This window comes from Lynx rufus, unplaced genomic scaffold (assembly GCF_022079265.1).
Source record: "Lynx rufus isolate CCGP_SWC_20201006 ecotype Redwood Valley unplaced genomic scaffold, mLynRuf1.p SCAF_22, whole genome shotgun sequence".
Lineage (NCBI taxonomy): Eukaryota > Metazoa > Chordata > Mammalia > Carnivora > Felidae > Lynx > Lynx rufus.
In genome coordinates this window covers 8,034,266-8,056,957 of record NW_025814837.1, presented here as the reverse complement: position 1 = coordinate 8,056,957, position 22,692 = coordinate 8,034,266, and the positions used below count along the sequence as shown (strand labels likewise).

The 22,692-nt window shown below is 36.9% G+C and overlaps 1 protein-coding gene across 4 annotated transcripts in view; it reads right to left on the bottom strand.

Annotated features, from left to right (window-relative positions):
• Positions 1-22,692, bottom strand: part of NOL4 (nucleolar protein 4) — a 442,954-nt gene that overhangs the window by 319,099 nt on the left and 101,163 nt on the right. For 3 of the 4 annotated variants that reach the window (XM_047087052.1, XM_047087055.1, XM_047087056.1), the window contains exon 2: positions 20,339-20,488. In XM_047087052.1, the coding sequence (XP_046943008.1) occupies positions 20,339-20,488 (150 nt within the window). Of the gene's footprint in view, positions 1-19,299; positions 19,363-20,338; positions 20,489-22,692 lie in introns of all 4 variants that reach the window. The other variant, XM_047087053.1, reaches the window with a different exon arrangement.

Below are 22,692 nucleotides of genomic sequence, written 5' to 3'. Positions count from 1 at the left end.
AAGTCTATCATGGATGATCCATATACAGGTAATTAAAATTCAACTTTACTAGGGTTTTTAATTTACTATAATTTGTAAATTCAGATGTTGTCCAGTTTTAAAAAATACTTCACACTGTACAAAGAATTTTGAGAGAAAAATAAACAGAACAACTTGAAAGTATTTCATCAAGCTATTTTATTTGTTATATTTTTAGAGAGAGAGAGAGAGAGAGAGAGCAAGCACGAGTGGGGAAGAGGGGCAGAGGGGAAGAACTCCACTGAGTGTGGAGCCTAATGTGGGGCTCTATTCCACGACCCTGGAATCTAAGCCAAAACCAAGAGTTGGACACTCAACCGACTGAGGCCCCCCAGGTGCCCCCCATCAAACTATTTTATATTAATTATTGAATAAGGAAATACATACACAAATTAAATTCTCATTCCCTTTCTCTTATGCTATTTTCCTAACTACACACACACACACACACACACACACACACACACACACACACACAAGCACATTTGATTATTACTCATCTGTTTTATAGAAGGAACTCACACCTTTGCCTGATTTATTAATCTGATTGGAGATCATTTTTCTGACACTCCAAAAACCTATGTTAAAGTAATTCAGAAGTTACAAACAAATGTCCACGATGCACGCCTGGCCCTAATATTTTAACTCACATGAAGTTATAGTCCATTGGAACTAATGGGGCTGTCCACTAAATTCTTCAACAAATAGGATTTGAGTAGAATGTTCTACTGATTTTCAGAGGATTTCTATTACAACCCTATCTACTTATATAAAAGGCAAACCTTCCATTGAAAAACTGATGAGTAAATGTGGAGTTGAAGACACCCTGTGTTTGCTTCCAGCATCTTGATGCTCTCCACAATCTTCCCATTTCCCAATGCTAATAAGGCGCTTGTGTAGGAATCCCTTCTAGATGGATTTATCATTGACCTGGCCCAATCGTATTACTTGTCCTGGCATTACTTAGCTCCAAACCAATTGTTTTAGAATCATTATTAATCACATTACATTTCTTTTAATAGTTTAACTCTGAGAAATGAGTAACTGTAATGGTCACAAATATGTTTGTGTTCATGTGTACATGTGAGCATGGAAAAAAATATAAAATCCTGCTTTGTACCTTAGAAAGGAAATTTTAGCAAGTATTTTATCACATCATTCTCTGTGGTATTATGCTGGCACAGCACTTGCCATGTCACCACATGTTATATCAGTGGATAAAAGCATTTATTTGGGGGTACTTTTCTTGGTGTTCAGAATCCACTTTATGGGGAGACCAGCCAAGGCATCCCACTCTCCTTGAATCCTTTTTCCCCCACCTCATGCTCACTGGGGCCCACAAACCTCGGAGTCTTCTTAAGCCCAAGGAGAAAAGACCCTCAGAACAGATTCTTCACATCTTACACTTATTTCTGAAATGATATTTCTCCTGCCATGAGGTGAAGAAGGAAAATAATTTCTTTTTCCTTATCTAGAATTTTTCCTCCCAGGCCTCTTTGAAATTAAGGATCCTAGGCAACCTTCATGGCTGAAGTTCTTAGAATATTTGTAAAAATGAAGAAATACTCTTAAAAAGCTCTTAAATTACAGTACATTTGAATAAATACATTTCATATTTAAAGCCCTGTCTTTTGATCCTGTCGGTATCTTCCTGTAACCCCATTTAGAAATAACATTGAAAGCCCACACGTGAAGCCTCTTTAGAAATTAAGGCAGGGGCAAAATGCCCTTATGGCTCCTTCTCTAATGAAAGGCCCTGTTTCCATTTGCTGGGAGTGAATGTTGGAAATGCTAAACCAACTTTAAATAGATATTCATAAATGGTGATAAAATACAGGGATGTGTTCTTCTAGGCTCTCCATTCATCAAAGTCCTAACATCCTTCATGCAGTATGTAATAGTAGTTGCAAATAAAACTTCGAAGGGACGAAAATTGAAAAAATATTTTGATTCAGACACTTGAAATACCATTCTAATACTATAATTAATTATATGAAATGCTATAATCATTCATAAATGTCTATTTCCTTGACCCACTCTTCAAATCTAATCACTTACTTGTTTCTAGGATAGAAATTGAACTTTGAATAGAGTATGGAACATTTTCTAGAACACTGATGAGGATGACACATCATTTGAAAATGTATTCTTAGAATTGTATTTATATTTTGGAATGATAGAGAGTATTTACTTTGAATTTTTCCATGAGGAAACACTGCATCTTTTTGGTAATAAGCAAAACGTAACATGAATGGATATTAGTCTTGCTCTCTCTGCAGTGAACACTACAAGGACAACTGCCTTATGACAAACCACATATACTGCTTATACTAGAAATTAACATCCAAAGGATGGACTAGAACCTAGCCACGCTGAAACTTACGAAGTAATACCAAACATCATTTTTCGTGTAAACTACTGTGAGGCATCTCTTCCTCAGAAGATGTTTTTCCTATGAATCCAGACTTGTTTTCTTAGATTTATGTAATGCTTTGTATTTTTCATTGACTTTTTGCAATCATTACGTTAGACGGTAACTAAACAGATTTCACAGTAGTTTTTTGATAAGTGGATTGACTGGTATAAAGAGATGAAATGAGTTGTCATTGTTATGCAACAAAGGACAAAGCAGAGGGCTTTGGGTCTCCCAAATCCTGGTCTATCTCTATGAATTGAACGGACCATGATGAGCTTATCTGACAGACAGACAAATGCTTAGGGTCCAAAGAAAGCAGAAACACTGAAATAGATTTTTTTTTAATTGTAGATTTCAAAGTGTCTCACAGGACAAAGTCAGCACTTGTGAAACGTCCTTAAACTTGAGGTACGGCTGAAGATTTGTTGTTACCCCTCTTAAGTTTGTGGTTCCGGGGTGGGAATGTTGGGGCACAATGTATTTTTTCATTACTTACCACTTCTAAAGACCTTAATTCTTCTCTGTACTGGACATTATTAATACTGTTTTCACAATGAAAATATTACATTCTAAGTCCATTAAAACTGGACTTTGTCAACAATGAAGAATATCATGAACCAAATTATCACACATTAGGAATAGAAATGACCTCTCCCAACAACAACAAAAAAAAATATGGTAATACTTCTACATAAAAATAATTGAACTGAGGCATCTTTTGATGGATTATACAATAAACTAGGCCTCTATAGCAAAGATAGTATGACGTTAGTAATCTAACGATAAACAGATCCACCCGATGAAGGCCTAATGATCCAGGGCCATAAGGGGCACTGCTACCAATCTTCCACTTGTGGGTTAAAACAACAACAGAAAAAAAAAAAAAAAACCCGGGACACATTTCTGAAAAGTTTACTGGCAAATTTTATGATTGAAAAGAGGATGGGCATTTTACTTTGCCCATGTCCCTGCCACTCTGAAGAAAGAAGAAACCACATTTTTTCAAAACCTTACAACTATAAAGCCAAATTCTGGCTTCCTCTCAGCACAGCTCAGTTAAGGTCAAATTGTCAGCGATCCAAAAGAACTGAAATAGGAGTGCCTTGGTAGCTCAGTCCGTTGAGCATCGACTCTTGATTTCAGCTCAGGTCATAATCCCAGGATTGTGGGATCGACCCCTGCATTGGACTCCATGCTAGGTGTGGAGCCTGCTTAAGATTCTCCTTCTCTTTCCCTCTGCTCCTCTCTCCTGGCTCATGCTCTCTAGTAAAAATTTAATTTAAAAATAAAAAAAAAAAACTTAAAACACCAACTGTAGTTAAATTGATTTGCAAATGTTATCTTACAAATTCAATAGTATATAATTCCTGCAGTTTTCTTACATTTACTTTTGATGAGCAGAGCTTTGTCTTCAGAAGTAAATCTTTCCTACCTAGATCTGAATACTTGAAGTAACATCGAGTTGGAAAAATGGAAGAAGTTAATCAAAACACTGTAATAATAAATTGCTGCTTTGCTGTTGTTTCTGAGACTGTATGTCTCACGGTTATAGGATGCAAGTTCAGCTCATTAACGCGAGCCATAAAATTGTGACAGCAACATGGCTAACAGAGAAGGATTTTAAAACAGGGCTCTTTGTTCTATGTCTCTTTTCCTCGGTCCCAAGCCTCTTCTTCTCTAATTTTAACCGTTTAATTTCTGAACATTTTCAGTAGAAAAGTGCTCTAAATGTCCTCAGTTTGTACATATATCCGCAATACTCTAGTTCCTGAAATTGTAGAGTGGACAATTCTCAAAATTGAGATATCATTCAATGAATGCCAACTATAACTCACTGTTGCTGTTTTACACAAAAGGAAATGTTTCCTGAACAATACGTGTGCATTTAAGTTTTCCACGAATTGAGTCCCTAAACACTGGTTATGCTAAGTAAGGATTTTACATGGATTTTACACTTTAATCCTTACAACGATCCCAGGAAGAGATTACTGTCATTACCACCATCATCTCTGTTTAGAAGGTGAGGAAACTAAGCTCCAGAGAGGTTGTACAACTTGTCAAACAAGTAAAGAGACAGGATTCAGGTGACAATCTGGTTTCAGAGACGATCCTTTTAATCACTGTATATATAGCCTGTCCTGCTTATTAGCATTCAAAAAGAAATAGAGAGAGACTGTCTCATCCATAAAGAGTTGGAATATTAATGTCACTGCATAGGCTAATATGCTGAAATATTTATCATGTCCCCCAGTGTGCGGTTCTTTGTAATATTAAGATGCTGTAACTGGTTTGAGGTGACATTCTGAATACAAGGGGCAGTCCAATTCTCTGTACCTTGGCTCAGGTTACTAAGTTCCACAAGAAACACATCAGACTGTGCAGTAACGATGGAGAGCTCCACCTGGAGGAAATGAACAACATGCTGTTCAGCAGAACCCATGGCTAAAGTGACGGCTTCGAGACAATGCTGCCACATTTAACAGCCGGGAACAAAATGCATAGGGCTTCTGCTTTTAATAGAATGTACGAGAAGGAGTATGAGTAGCCTATTTCTAAAGGAGTAAGAATTCTAATTGTTGAAGGAAATTCACCAGTGGAGAAGGCATTCTTGGCTTAAGATTCAAGCCTGCCACATGAGCTGAAACGGAGACACTACATGATGCTGGGAAATCATGAGCATTAGCAAACACTTCTTAAAGCAAAACAAAACAGCTAACGTCAAAAGATTTATCCACCAAAATCACGCCATTTTGTCCTAGGTTCAGTAAGGTTTTCCCAAACAAAACAAACCAGAATTAATGTTACTAAGTATCAGTAATTTGGAAAACTGGTAGGCAAGTGCTGAATTTCATCGTAAGTTACATTACTCCTCATCTCGATGTCTCGGTATAGTGTGCTCCATTTCAGATACTGAGTCTCTAAGGAAATAAAACTGGTCTAATCATACTATTTTTAAAATTACTTTTGCCTTTTTTGTAAAATGAATTTAGAGAATAGCAATAATACTTTTATTTTACTGGAATTAAAACCATGTCTGTTGCTGAATACCATGCACTAACTTGTGGAAGAATTTGCCCTCGGAGATAAACTTTTGCTATCTTCTCTTATGAACACTCTTGAGATTCTGAACAAAAAATAAATTAGAAGTATTCTCCTAGTGAAATTTGCTTACCTTGCTATATTTGGTATTGTGATATTTAATACTGTGCTCCTCTATCACAAACCACCTGCAATGTATAGAAATGGATAATACAACTATAGAAACTGCAGTTTTAATTTTTTTTTCAACGTTTATTTATTTTTGGGACAGAGAGGGACAGAGCATGAACGGGGGAGGGGCAGAGAGAGAGGGAGACACAGAATCGGAAACAGGCTCCAGGCTCTGAGCCATCAGCCCAGAGTCCAACGCGGGGCTCGAACCCACGATCCGCGAGATCGTGACCTGGCTGAAGTCGGACGCTTAACCGACTGCGCCACCCAGGCGCCCCTAAACTGCAGTTTTAAAAAGTAGTAACATTTAGGCCTGCCCAGGTGGCTCAGTCGGTTAAGCGTCTGACTCTTGATCTCAGCTCAGGTCACGATCTCACTCACAGTAATGAGATCAAACCCCACCGTGGGCTCTGCGCTGAGCATGGAACCTTCTTGGAATTCTCTCTCTCCCTCTTCCTCTGCCCCTCCCCTGCTCATGTGCGCACGCTCTCTCTCTCTCTCCCTCTCTCTCTCTCAAAATAAATAAAAATTTCCAAAAATAAAATGAAATTGAAATATAATTGAATAAAGCCTATAACTCTAAATGCTATTAAAGACCCCATATGTCCTGATTCATAAAGAAATAGCAGCACACCTCTTTTGGGAGAAGGGAAGCCTTAGTTCGGGGTAATATCTTCTATTCAACGAGGGCTACCCTGCCTTTATCTACTTTACACATTGTGTATCTTTGAACACATTTGAAAGGAAGAAATTAAGGCTAAAAAAAAGAAAGAAAAGAAAAAAATCCTGCAAATGCTCTAACACCTGGCTCAGACATTTTTCTACATGTATTGTGAAATTGAAATGTCCAGCCAGTGGTTTGCTCTTATATTTATATGGATTCTCTTTTACCCATTTTATGCATGAGAAAAGATGAGCAGGAGCATCATTGCACTTCCACAGAGATAAGTATTAATTTGCAGAGGTGCATATGGGAGCTGTCTTTCAAAGATGAAGACATTTATGGGGCACATAGGGGGCTCAGTCAGTTAAGTATCTTACTCATCATTTCGGCTCAGGTCTTGAACCCAGGGTCATGGGATCGAGCCCCACACTGGGCTCCACACTGAGCACAGAACTTGTTTAAGATTCTCTCTCTCTCTCTCTCCCTCTGCCCCTCTCCCCCGCTCACACTCTCTCTCAAAAAAAAGAAAAAACAAAGATGAAGACATCGTTCACCTTTCACCTAAACATTTACTTATTCAACAAATACCTACCAAAATGCACAGATAGTAAACTTATCCCTGAATACTTCTACATCTGGTTCTATACCACTAATGTGCCTGGATATATCAAATTATTGGAGTCACCTATTACTATTTGATTCTTTCTCAAGTCATCCTGAAAAATGCTTTCATCAGGACTCAACATAAATGCTCTTAGGTAAAAAGTGCATGTGTGGTAAGATTCAAATAGACTGCAAGCCAGGCATTTGGCTTATAGGCATTTACCTACATCAAAACTGCATTCACTCTGGACCTCAACAATTTTTGCGTCAAAACCCTCAGTACTGTTTAGAAACATTTGGTGCTAGGTTGTATCTGTCTGACCCCTAAATGTCTGTTAAACAACCAACTGAATCCCCGTACCTTAATAATGTCTCCAATACCGAAACCAGCTGAAGCTGCATTTGCACTCCATCCCCAAAGTCACCACTGCTCCCCGACAGGAATCTCTTGTTTTGTTTGAGTTCCCATAAATCCTGCACTATTGCTTGATTTGCTACGACTCTGGTGCTACTATCATGTGCTATTTTCAGTCAGCATGGTCCACTTTTCCTTTTCCTTTTCCTTCTTTCTTGTCTGATCATTTTCTTTCTTCTTGGATCATTCACCAGCTCCCCTTGCTTTTTTCACTTAGTTGAGGGGGATGGAATGGCCCAGAAAGGAACATCTAGTGCTGAGTTTTAGGATTGTTTTACTTTATTATTTTTCACAACTGGAGGAATTTAATTTCTAATCAAAAAAAAAAAAAAAGCAACTGAGTGTAACATGGCAAATTCAGATCATCCTTACACGTATTTGGGGCTTATGACTGTTTTTATTTTTAGTTACAGATGGGGGAGGCACCACAATTTTTGCTACCCTTAGGGTCTAGTGTTGAGTTTTAAATAGGATTAATGATAGTGGATAAAACACAGCATGCCCAGCTAAATATAAATCCCACATAAACATGCAATACTGGGACAAACATATTAAAAATTAGTGTGTATCTGAAATTCAAATATAACTGGGCATCCTCTGTCTTATTCATTAAATCTGCTAATCTCACAGTATACATTTATCTAAGATGAGTGAAAATATGGGTTAGAGCCTGAAGATGATTTTAAATTTGAAACAAATTGTTACGTCAGGAAAATATAAGAATGTACCAAGAGCTGAAGTGAGAGCCAAGGGGAGTGGAAGTGATTACTGGAAAGTATGGAGGCAATTTGAAATCACAGTCCCCATTTAAAGTGATGCCTTCCAACTTTCAAGACCAACAGCACAAGTGTAAATATAGTTTATATGATAAGCTAGCACATATACACATTTATAAATTAAAACTGATCATTTCTGTTTCCTTCCATTTTATCCTTTTAAAGGATTTACAACCCACTAAATTGACTTGATAACTCACTAAGGGGTTGTGATAGGTAATGCAAACAATGGGTCTGAAGCAGAAGAATGCAGTCTGTCAATGCAAAGATTTTTGTCATGGGGTTGAGAGAAGATGCTGCATAGGCGGTCAAATTTAAAAACGAAGGCTGGAAAATCCAAAGGAGGCCTAATGCAGGCAGGGATATTTGTAGACAGTTCAGGTCAAACTGTAGACAGCTCAAAGTGATCTGAAAACCAGAAGCAAATGCCTCGGATGTAGTATGAGGGGAATGAATGGTGAAGGCAGAACAGTGGCAGAAGTCAGTGTCCTCCAGGGACAGGGAGATGCTAGAATGAGAGGCGAAGGGCAAAGACACTCAGCCTGGGCAGAAGCACAGAAAACCGCCACCTGATGTGAATTGAGGAGGTAAGCAGAGAGGGAACAGCATTCCAGGGCAAAGCACATGAATGAGGCACTACAACATCACACACTAGGAGATCAAGGCATAGGCAAACAAGAAGTAGCATGTGATGTAATTTAATTATAATTCATTAACTTTTCCTGGAAACAGTTTTTGCTTCATTGATTACCGTTCAAACTTCGCTGCATTGCTTTGTGAAAAAAGAACCTTATTCTCTTTCTGTTTTCTCTCTCTTATAATGATGCACATCTTTAATTTGGAGCTGTATTTTCTACAATAATTAAAATAGTTATCATCAATTGAGCAAATGAGACACCATCAAAAAGAGAGAGAAGCAACTGGCGATAGATCTCTAAAGTTGTGAATGCTATTTTTGTCACTTCTTATGTCAGAATATTTGCCTGTTAAGGAACAGATTGTCGTAACAGAGAATTCTTATATTAGATGGAAAAAAATGAGCAGATGGGCAGTGAAAAGTTTTTCTTCATGCACATTTCCTAATAGTAAAATAAAGAGAATCCCTAAATATTGCATGTAAATAAAATGACTCAGCAAAGCAAATGCTTATATAATTACTTGCAGTACGAACAGCTACATTAAAACACACAATTACACACATGGGAATTGTGGGGAATTTACTTCCTCTGTTGATTTTTTCTGAAAAATGTTTATAATATGAAATATTAGTGCATTTACTGGGGTTAGGAAAGACCAGTTAGAATTCAACTTTCCAGGGCGCTTGGTCATGATCTCACAGTTTGTGAGCTTGAGCCCCACATCTGGCTTGCTGTTGTCAGCTCAGAACCTTCTTTGGATCCTCTGTCCCCCTCTTTCTCTGTCCTTCCCCCACTCATGCTTTCTCTCAAAAACAAACAAACAAAAAAAAAACATTAAAAAAAAAAAGAATTCAAACTTCCTGGTCTAGAATTCGTCAGCACATTCAAGCTCTCCCTTGGTTCTGACTGCAACCCCCTCTGTTAAACTTTACCTTTATTACTACGTGCGCTGGTCAATGGGGATGCAGTGTTTCCTTTGAAATAGGTACCTAAGAATACCACTGCCACAGGTACTTAAAGCAGGCAAGAATTAGGCACCTTAGGGGAAATGGGAATAAATGGAGAAGGTTAGACTTCACTACTCAGGAGTCCAGTAAGTTACAGAACCCTCAAAGATCTGTGCAGGCAAAGTGCACAGTCATGAGAGGATAACTATGTGCCACGGATGCAGAAATCATAGTCTGAATTCTTGAATTGCTCAACAACCGGCAAATAATGATAACAATTTTCTGAGATACTAAGTAGAGAACTGGCCACATGGTGTCCTTCAGAAAATGTCTCTCGGGCGCCTGGGTGGCTCAGTTGGTTAACCGTCCAACTTCAGCTCAGGTCATGATCTCATGGTTCGTGAGTTCGAGCCCCACATCGGGCTCTGTGCTGACAGCTCTAAGCCTGGAGCCTGCTTCAGATTCTGTGTCTCCCTCTCTCTCTCTCTCTGCCCTCCCCCACTCTTGCTCTGTCTCTCTCTCAAAAATAAATAAACATTAAAAAATTTTTAAAAAAAGAAGAAAACATCTCTCAACTTGGTGTGTTTACTGTGCTATAGATGTGACCAGAAATAGAGAATAGGGATGCATTCTGATTCTCACAGGAAGCCGGGCTTGTGTTGCTGGAACATAACATTCAGGGGTGAAGGATATTAAATGGCTTGGAGTATTTGGACAAAGCCAACTGCCCGCCGAAAGACCTACAGAGCCAGACTGAGAAATGTTGTCTTAGATTATACAGATAATGATACAACTAACGGATACATAGGTCAAAGATACCATGTTTACCCGTTCCCTACTTAAGAGAAAAAGTATACCAAGAGAGAGATTTCTTGGTCAAAGTTCCTAATTCTCAAAAGTGGCAGCTAAGTCAGTTTCTTCTGGGATTCACCTCCCTTCCCATTACTGTAGCCAAGGAGTACAGCTGTGCCATGTACTGACTGGAGAGGACTTCCCCGGAAAAAAGAGGGGGCTGGGGAGGAGTAGGGCAGGTGAACAGACAAGGAATAGGTGAAGGCTGGTCTCTTTTTTACCTATCAGGAAAGGACACCTGTTTCTGATAAAGCCAGTGAATCATAATCTCAATTCTGGGAAAGTCAAGCATGAAAGACATGGGTGAGTGTTATCCATAGGCCAAAGAGGAGCACAGACGATACAAAGAAAGAGATCTTTCAAAATCTAGTTAGTAAGAAGCTACGCAGAGGCACCTGTTTGCCTCTGCCAGCCAGGCATCACATTTCAGCTCAGGTCACGATCTCATGGTTCATGAGTTTGAGCCTGCATCGTGTGAACTGGAGCCCCGCTTCACGTGAGCTGGAGCCCGGCTCCGGACTCCACGCTCTATTTCTCCCCCTCTCTCTCTCTGCACCTGGTGGGATTCTCTCTCCCTCCCTCTCTCTCTCTCCCCCTCACTCACTTGCATTCTATCAATAAATTAAATAAACAAATAATTTTTTAAAGAAGCTGTTTATAGAATCTGTCACCCCACAGAAACTCCACATCAAAAAAAAAAAAAAGTTTCCATTCCCTTCAATATAATATCATGTTTGAAGGAACTACTGTTAAAATTTTTACATATATTATTTCTGAGCCTCAAAAAAAAATCCTTCACATAATACAAGTCCAACTTGTTACCTAATCTGGGATTTAGCCGGGGTGGCTCAGTTGGTTACGCATCCGACTTCCACTCAGGTCTTGATCTCACAGTCTGTGAGTTCGAGCCCAGGTAGCGCTCTGTGCTGACCGCTCAGAGCCTGGAGCCTGCTTTGGATCATGTGTCTCCCTAGCTCTCTGCCCCTCCCCACTCATGCTTTCTCTCTCTCTCTCTCTCTCTCTCTCTCAAAAATAAACAAACAAAAAAAACTTGACACAAATGCTTAGAGCAGCATTATTCACAGTAGAGAAAAAAAATAAAAATAAGTAAGAACAAAACAAGTCTGGTTGACATCAAAACGGGAACCATTTTCTCTCTATTACCTCATCCTAGTCATCCACATCCTGTCTCTTCTTCCTGTTATAGTTTATCCCTTTTAAATACTTATGTAAGTATTTACACGGGTGCACCCATGCATATGCTTGAAGAAACTCGGGAGATTTTTGTTTGTTATACCATCACCACACCAGGGAAGACCTAAATCTCTGGATCTGAGTGAGAATCACCAGCTGGTAGGCATTAATCATCCTGTTGTAAAGCTGCACTGGCTCACTTTCACCACAAGGGTGCGCCGAAGTAGCAATTTACCAGGCTGGACATTAAGAGTTAATAGTTTCTCCAAAAGGTTAATTCCCTTTCAAGGAACAGATCTATTCACTGGGACATTATCGTTTAATACAAAAATTCTTAACGACAGGGCTTGTGACATTAGTTGATGATTAACTGGTTTCGGTGAGTTCTTATGTCTTTTGACGATTTCCACTACCAAAAAGACAGCTTCTGAGTATAATGGATTTGCACTATTAATCTGCCCACCTGTGATAATTTTAACTACACCAATATGAGAAATAAATCAATTTTGATGAATGGCAGTACACTAGTATTCAGTTTCAGAATGGTTGTATAATAACTCTAATTGCCTTGCCATTGATTTTTTTTTTCCTTCTGAGATGTTTTACCCATCTGACTTATTAGGCTGAAAATTATTTTTAGTTTTCAACAATAGTATGGCTGCTCTAATATAAAAGTAGATCTAACATTACGTGTACCATGTTTAAATTTAATAGATGTTTTCAATACTTAGAAATCACCTGCCTAAAACCTATATATGTGTGTATGTGTGGAATATGTAGGTGTAAGTATCTGATAAAAATAAACCAATGTCTGGAAAAGTAAGTAGTGTTTATATCCTGCCTCAAAGATGATAGCATCATTTTAAAAAATTATATTTATTTTGAGAGAGAGAGAGAGAACAAGGGAGGAGGAGAGAGAGAATCTCAAGCAGGCCCCGCACTATCAGTGCAGAGCCCGATGCGGGGGCGGAACCCACGAACCATGAGATCATGACCTGAGCAGAAATCAAGAGTCCAACCCTTAGTTGACTGAGTCACCCAGACACCCCAAAGATGATAGCATTATTTAATGGAGCTATCAAGTTTTCTTATATTCAAGTTTTGCCTGAAAAGCAAATGAGAAGCACTTGTGTTAAAATATTTTTTTTACCCTATTCATAACCTACAAAATTGCATAAATCTGGGGCTCTTTTCAAGGTCAACATGGGCTGTGCAGTCCACAGTCTTTACAGCCATGGGATACACTGCTAATCTTATTTCATTATTCCCAGTGACAGTAACATCTTTATACTCTTTAGTTGGTATCAAAAAGGCAAGGGCTTCACAAAGACAAGGAGAATTTATTCCTTCGACAACTGAGTGCCTTCTTTGACACAGTGGTATGAGAAACAGATACGGTGCCCCCATCATCAAGAACTGTGTGATTATTTCAACATCTACCTAGTCATAAAACGCAAAAACAAACAAAAAAGGAACCTTATCCAAGTAGCATAAAATATCTATCATTGAAAATGTTTTGTACTCATAAACTCTCAAGGATAAACTAGTTATAATTTCATAATATCATCGTTGAATTCAATATTAGAGAATGTCTACAAAATTATTTGAAGCTGGAATAATTTTAAGGTTTTTTTCTATCTCCATCTGATATCCAGAACAATTGTTTATTTAAGACACTGTAGGAGTGCCTGGGTGGCTCAGTTGGTTAAGTGTCCAACTTCAGCTCAGGTCATGTCTCAAGGTATGTGAGTTCAAGCCCCATGCTGGGCTCTGTGCTGATAGCTCAGAGCCTGGAGCCTGCTTTGGATTCTGTGCCTCTCTCTCTCTCTCTCTCTCTCTCTCTCTTTCTCTGCCCCACCCCTGACTGCACTCTGTCTCTGTCTCTCAAAAATGAATAAACATTAAAAAATTTTTTTAAAGCCACTGTAGTTTATAATAATGAAATAAAAAAATGTTCCCTGCATAAACAAGGCAGGAACCTATATTCATTTGCTATGTTACTTTGCTTTGAAATTTCTTTGCATTACGTCAAAGAAGATGGCTTATCAGCATAATATTAACTTCTAGGTCCCAGAGAACATTTTCCTCAACACTTAGCTTCAGTAACACCCTATCCATGCACTTGAATCTGTGGCAGGGAAGGAGAGAATTGAAAATAGTAAAAGGGATTGAGAAGAGACAGAAGCATACACTTTTTATTGTATTATAGTGAATCATGATTGGATAGTACTTTTTACTAGAAAATCTGATTTAAGTTTCAGAGTTTTAAATCTAATACTTCCCATCAATTTTTAATTTTTTCCTTTCTCTAGATTTTTATCTAAATTCCAGTTAACATACAGTGTAATATCAGTTTTAGGTGTAGAATTTAGTGATTCATCACTTACATACAGCACCCAGTGCTCATACAACAAGTGCCCTTTTTTCCGTTTTTTTATTTTTAGAGAGAGAGAGTGCAAGTAGGGAGAGAGGCACCGAGGGAAACACAGAGAGAAAGAGAATCCACACTGTGAGCGTGGAGCCCGGCAAGGGGCTGGATCCCACGATCCTGGGATCATGACCTGTGCTGAAATCAAGAGTCAGAGGCTCAACTGACTGAGCCACCCAGGCACCCCAACCTTTCTAACATATTTTTAATTTTTTTTTTAATGTTTATTTATTTTTGAGAGAGACAGAATGCGAGTGGGTTGGGACAGAGAGAAGAGGGAGACACAGAATCTGAAACAGGCTCCAGGCTCTGGGCTGTCAGCACACAGCCCGACGCGGGGCTCGAACTCACGAGCTGCGAGATCATGACCTGAGCTGAAGTCAGACGCTCAACCGACTGAGCCACCCAGGCGCCCCTCTAACATATTTTTAAACACTGTTCTCACGTTCTAAAAACACTAAAATAAATGGTATCCTCTTTTTGGAAAATATTTTCAAATGAGGTTTGTAAAGGTTTTTCATCTTTGCCTTGATGACATGAGATCTCAACTTCTAACTATCATACATGTTTCAAAAGCTATATGTAAGCGTAATGCCAGACTAGGGCTCATACAAAAATCCAGCAGATCCTATGCTACCTGGGGTGCCATATATCAAAACATTTATTTAGGGCAACACACATTCCCATCCCGTACACTTCTCTATGGTTGAGTTAAACCCAGCTAGATACGACAGAGGCAAATGTGTAAAATGATCACACAAAGTGTCGATGACTGCTAGAAGCCTAATTTACTCTCCAGCTTTTCTTGCTCAAGGATATTTGAAGCCTGTATAAAGATACAGGAGCCATGGTTTAACCCAAGTAAATTAAATCCTAACTAAAACTTGAGGCACTGTGATAGGGAAGGGAAAAATATTTGGAGAGCAAAGCCTCTCTGGCACTAATCACAGAAGTACATAGGTAGCTCTCTTTTTCAATAGTAAGATTGAGCAAATCCTATTAAACGCTGTCTCAGACTATAGGACCGTAAGACAGGTAACACTGATCTTCACATGATTATTCATGTTTACAATAAAGATACAGAAAAAAAACCATGAATAAGCAAAAGGGATATATAGCAAAGTCATCACGTTCTGAACAAGAATAAATGCAATTGGGGTATAGCCGTATGTGTGGTGCAGCAGCTTAAAATCCCATAATAACTAAGGAGCTGCTCATTCGTCACATGGTTCAGATTACTGCAAAATTTTTAACAAAAATGCAGTGCAGTGAAGATTTGCTGACACTGATAATATTTTATGGACTTTCTCCTTTGATTACTATTTTAAATTCCTGGAAATATGAAGTCCAATGACTATAGATCCTTTTCATTATTGCTCTTATCATCATCATTATGATTATTTATAGAAGAATTTTCTGGATCAGAGTGGAGCAGGAATATTTTAGCTCTATTCTATGCTTATCAGCCAATCTGCCTTTGTAACAGCAGGATACATTCCCTATGTTTGGACATTTCTGGTGCAAACCAATTTACTCACTTTGGTTACTATCTCTTATGTCTCCAGCACAGTGACGGCCCCCTACACACCAATGACACAGGAGTTATTCTTTGAGTTTGAAAAAACCTGAAATGTAGCCCCCTCATTTCGTATCTGAGTAAACTGTAGCCTCAGCCAAAAAGTGGTTAAATTAATTGTTTAGAACTCTTAAATTTTAGTGTAGTATTATTTTTTCACACCAGAATGGCTACAAATTTTTCTCATTAGTCTCATAAGTTGACAAGAATTCTAGAAAATTTTACATACATATCATGAGAAACTGGTGCAAGTTAAAATGTCCTATTCAGAAGTGGAAACACCAAACCAATAGGTATTTGTAAAAAGAACAGAACAAAAATTATGCTAATTAAAGCTAAGGTTAAGTATTCTAGGTCTCACAGAATAAAGATGTACCTTTTCAATTCTCAGAGTAGGAATGCACAATACATTCTGCACGATACATTATTTTTCTATAGTACATCCCTACAAATGGATGTTCGATTCATATTGAAAACACATTCCTTAAAGAGAGCCAGTTTTAAAATTTTTTCAAAAAATTAATCTGAAACTAACTTAACAGACTCAAACTTTGGAAAGAGCAAATAAAAAGAATGGAATTCTCATAAACTTCCATGAAGCAGGAGACCTCTTAAACATGGAAACCCTGGCCTGCTTTCATGCGTCCCTTCTGCCCAGTGAAACCTCAGATAAAACTTACACTGTGGACTTCCAGGGATGCTGATGTCTAGAATGTGACACAAAATAATGCATGAAAAGTTATTACTATTCCTATCTCCCAACACAGAGGCATCGGGGCGGGCAGAGGAGATTATATCCATAATTGTAACTAAGGCAATGACAGATCTATCAGAATCGTCCTGCTTATTCTTCTACCTGGAACATGAGTAGTGATTGGATAAAGGATAAATAATATTATTCCAAACTTTACCATGTACCAAGCACTTTACACATATGAACTGATTTATTTCGCCACACCATGCATATTGTTATCACCCTTGAAACAGGAGGAGAAAAAAAAGTAAATAATTTGCCAAAACTGATACAGATAGGAAGTGCTAGATTTGAAATCTGAAACTGAGTTTGTCTGGCTTCTAGCCTATTTTTTTTTTAGCTACAGCATATGTTCTCCACTCTGAATTAAATGAATGTAATTATTGGCAGCTATGTATGTGAATAATACATGTAGGTTTACTGTATCACACTACAAGTTGTGTGTGTGTGTGTGTGTGCGTGTGTGTGTGTGTGTACACATTTATATGCAGACTGTTCTCTCTATTGAAAACACCAACTTTTCCCCTTAGTTCCCAGATTTCTACCAGTTCCTCCTATTTTACATGTAGAAGAAAGAGTTTGAAATTTAACCCTTTAATTGGACCCTAACTTAAGAAATATTACTGGAAGGGCAGCTGTGCTTAGCCTGTGATAAAACACAAGTGACAAAAGATAACTGAAGAAGAGTGACATATTTCCAAAGGTAAAGTACGGGCAGAAGTTGGGAAGAACTAAGTACTAGAAGACTAGACATCTCACAATTATTTCTTATAATGTTACATCATTAATTTTGGAGTAAACTTCCAAATTACTAAGCACACTTAACATTCAATTTTCAGTACAAAGATTTATCTTCAATTCAAATGTAAGTGATATTTGAACGAGCCATTCCTCCTCTCCATTCTGTTCATACAGATAATCAAGAGTTGACTATAGTCAAATATAAGGAAGGAAATACATTTAATGCAGCAGTAATAGTTCATACATATGCAAGGATAAATGCAGAAAAAAAGCAAAGACCTAAAAGACACTAGAATTCCCCAATGACTGAACAAAATAATTATGATAGCCTTTACATATTCCTAAAATGTGTCATTTTATGTGGATTTTTAAAAAGAGCTCATGAGTAGGACACATACCCTCCAATTTTATCTATAATCAGGTCAGATTGCAATAATAGTTAAGTTGTATAATGCCTAGATATTTCAAGGAATGACAATACCGCAGATAGATAAAAACAAATAGCATTCAAAAGTTAATCCAATATTAAAGGACCACCATTTCCTGCAGAGTGAAAACATAGAAAGATTTGCAAAAAAGGCAAAGTAAATAAAATGATCACTAAATCTATTGATAATATTATTAAAACAATATGAAACGCTTTAATGATTAGTTGTATAAGTATGATTTCTTGGCCATGTAGCAAAAGGGAGAAAAAAGGTCAATAAACATAATCATGCATGCGCTATGACTAATGTGTTAGAAGTAGAAAAAAATCTTAATGGGAACCATTGTAATTGCAATTGGTATCTAGCTAATTCTACCAATGACTAGCCAATTCTAGCATTAGTCTTGAGAATTAAACACTGACCCAACAGTGTAGGGCCCTAGTACCACTAAACCATTCCATTTCAAGTTGCATTTAGTTTTATGCCCTGTTAGTTGAACATTTATATTAAATTTTAACATTAGACTTAATTTATTATAGAGTGATATGCACAGTTTTGCTGGCATTGCAGTGGTTCTTTTTGTTCTATGATGTATTATTACTCTATAAAATGGAAATCTTTCCTAATTAGGATTCAATTAAGAGAAAGCAGGAGGTAAAAGATTATGCCAAAAAGAATCTTCATGATATTAGTGAAGGGTGAAAATATCTTAGATGTGGAAATTAAAAATAAACTTGGGAAAAGAACTTCAAATAGGATGTTCTCAAGAGGGAATGGATGATGTTTCAGTGCTACTTATATGTCCAAAGTTGGTATTTCCACCCCAAAATGCATACAATATTTTCATAATGTTAATGCAAAATAATACATGTTGGAAACATGTTTACCAATTTATTGGAAGTGTCTAGCAAGAATCATGGCAAGGGATCACATTCCCTACATTTCATCTAAGAAAACGGTGAGAGTTGGGTCTACATCATGTTTCCGTTTCAATTAAAGGTGTCTAATAAATACACTTCAAAGATTAAATCATATTAAATTGCTTTTGGCACCTAAACAGATTTGGCTGCCACACTACTATTGACAATGAAGCCACTTTTTTGTTGACACGTTTGTTTCCATTTCACAACTGAACTTATGCATTCCTACCATACGAAGTTCTATCAAGTTCAGGTAGCTATTTCATGAAAATGCATTATCTTAAGGGTACACAGTTAGTGATATTAGTAGATCGATGTATATTTTTTCCTGTTAATATCCAATATCCAAAGATAAAACCCTGGCTTAGGAGACAAGCAAAATGAGTATGTTCAGTAATATTAGTCTACATAAAAATATTTTAAGAAGCTAGGCCATTGCCATTAGTCATGATAAGAATGTCTCCTAGGATATGTAAGTCAAAAGAAAGTTTATGTGGCAGAATTATGTAAGGAAACTTACAATAGTGCCTGCCCACAAACCATGCAATTTGGAAACAGCCAAGAAACAAAACCATAGAGAAGGAGAGATAAATACAACATGTATTAGGGGTTATTATGCAACTACAAAGATTCAATATGACCCTGGAAATATAGCAAAAAATAGTTATGGAAAAGAAGCTATTTCTTATGCTCAGTAGCTAATTTTCAAACATATGTACCTGTATTTGAAACTTTGAGCATTTCACACATTTTTCTGTATCTGAAAAAAAAATGGATCCAGACTGATATTGTGTATCAATATAGCTGAAAACAGTCAATAAAAAGGTAGCCAAAAGCAAAGTTCAATAAGAATTCTAAAAAAGGATATTATTTTTGATTGCTGATAAAACACTTCTGATGTATACTTTGCTCATATTGGAAAAGAATAATTTACTGTTCAATTTTCCCAGAAAGGATGAAATATCTATAAGATGATTTCATAAAATGTTTGATTAAATAAAAGCTAGATTAAAATGTCTAGGTCAAACTGTATATATAATTAGAAACTTTAGAAATAATATATAACTCCATTTTGAAAATATTTCAATATCTAACAATTAATTAAATCTATTTTCCACATAATTCACGATATACATAATTGTCTATTTTCATTTTAAAATGTTCAAGGGCATTGGATCTATGAAAACAACACATATATTTTAATCCTCCACTCTGGAAAATTAAGAAATACATACTCTTCAGGACAAATGTATTTAATATAAGGTGACACAAGAAAAGTACATCAAATTTTCTTATCCATGTGAATATAAGTATTAAATGGAAATACTTATAATACACAATATGATTTGAAAGGAAGGAATGTTAAGACTATAGTGGTAGTACAAAAGTTCATATGACCCAGTCCATATATCATATATTTATGATCTGAATATATATTATGTATTGAATATGTAACACAAATATATCTTTCCATTTGTGGACATTTGACTGGGACTACCACATTTTATGTATATTTAAAGAAAACAAAATGAGAGTGCTAGAGACAGATTTAAATTATATGCAACAGACTTAGTGCATATACGACCAAAACAGAATCAGTAATAATAATAGTTTACATGTTGGGTGTGACCATGATATGGTCTAATTTATATTAAAGATAGACTATTTATAAATATTTAAACCATTTTCAACAAACATACATAATATCAAATTCCAAAATGCATGCCTTTCTATTTTCTTTTTTTTTTTTTAACTTACTGCTTTGTAAGTTCTCTTTTGTCCAGCATGTTTCCGAATTTGTTCTCCATTTGGCCCTGTTTCCACATGCATCGAATAGATAATGTCAAAGAAATCTTCAACCACAGCTACCCGCCGCAAAGACAGCTTCTCATCTACCCCTACACCATCCTGGAAAAAAAAAAAACCAATAAATAAATAAATAAATAAATAAATAAATAAATAAAAGACACAAAATTAATAAAGAAATATATATTCACCACAAAGAGGTAATTAAACAAAAACATTTTGATAAACTGAACCAAATCATCTGATAGGAAACTTTAAAAACTTGTGAGTGAATATTGCATAATTTCACACATTTACATATAGAACTTTAAGAAATATGAAAAAAGGTATTTGGCATACTGATCATGTTTACCCATAAATAACATCTTTTAAGTTTTATAGCCATCAGCATAACATTCTTAAATTATTCTAAAACATATTTTAAGGCTTAGTAACTTTCACTACAATAATTTCATTCTAAATATTGATTCATTCATCCAATCAATTTTATTGAGTTGCTGGGTACTGGAAGCTGTTATTAGAGAAATAAAAGAAATAATATGGAATCCCTAACCTTAAACACCATATAATTTAAGATTAGACTAAGGGGCAATAAGTGTTCAAGTTAAAAATGGAAGCTCTAGAGATAGTCTAGGTGTGAACTTTGGACCCTCCACTCAGAAATTGTATGTTTTGTGCAAATCACTGAAATTCCCCTAAATTTCACTCTTCTCAAATTTCAGTTTTCTCAATTGGAAAACAGAGATAATAGAGGCCACTTCACAGAATTGTAATCAAATGAAATAACATAGGAAAAGGATGTGACCCAATGGGTTGGCATATAGTGAACACTTGACAAATAGCAGCTCTTGTCATTTTAATGATTGGGATAAAAATGTAAACAACATACTATAGGAGTTGAAAGAATAAAGGTATCACCTCCGGCTGAGGTAGCTTCTTGGAAGAAACAGAATTTGATGTGAGTGGGAATTCACACAGGGTAAAAGCCATGGTGGTACAAAGTGTAGCAAAAAGCTCCCATAAATGATGAGAAGAAATTCATAAGAAAAGAATAAGAAATTAGGAATTAGACAAGAAAGACATTTAATCTTATATGAAAGCGTTTCCTACTTGCAAATGCAGACATGCACACACGTGCATACACACACAATGTTCTTATGTGGACCCCGAGGCATAATCTGAAATAACATGATGTAGGCATTAATGTTGGTATACAGCATAAGAGAGTAATTAATCTGAGCTAAATTATTATGCAGTCAATGAGTCAAATGGCATATTTAAATAACTATACGTATATATTTAAATAACTACATATATATTCAAATGCGTATATATTCAAATATATGTGGATTGTGTATTTCACCTCTGTTAAATTTGAAGCACTCCTCCACAGTTACCTAGAATGCAGGTGATTCCTCATTAGGTTTATATCTTTCTCACTTCTCTCCTTTAACATCTTAAACCATCTCTTCTTCTATACATGGGTCTCATGGATAACCCCTTAATGTCTTGTGATACAAGACCAGCATATGTAGTGAAAGTACAGAGAAACTGCATGAAGCATGGCTGTAACTACCCCGAAAAACTGAGGTAGCTTAGAGTACAGTGCCTGGGAAGCACCATTTCAGATGCCCATCCCCCAATCACTCCAACCTACACCCACTCCTCAGAGAACATCCACTGTTCCTAGGCTAGATATCCAAATTTTAGCTCTTCCCACCAGCAAAAACACACATAAAATTTTGTCTTTTCTCCAACTCATAAAACTTACAGTTTCCTCTCGTTTCCTTTGCTGGATAATCAGAAACATAGTGACTGTATACAGTTAATAAAATATGAGCGATGTAGGAATCACAGCCTACTTATTTGCTCCTTCAACAATTATCCCAGAAAGACCAAATACATCGCCAAGCCTTTTACTAGGCACTAAAATTACCAATGTGTATGAGACAGATGATCAAGGTCTTTGTGGAGTTCACAGTCTAGTACAGAAAAAAAATATCCAACATAATTGTTAGAGGTGTATACTGATTTCCTGTGACTTTGGTAATAAATTAGTACAAATAGGAGGCTTAAAACAAGAGAATTTATTTCCTCATAGGCCTGGAGGCCAGACGTCCAAATTCAAAGATGGTGGCAGAGCTGCACCCCCTCAGGCAGCTCTACAGGAGAATCCATTCTTGGTCTCTTCCAGTCTTGTGGCTGCTAGCATTCCATGCCTTGAGGCCATGTCACGTTGCCTTCTTCTTTTTGATGTGTCTCTCCTTCCTGTGTCTCTTTCTCTTAATGACTCATTTTATCTGAAG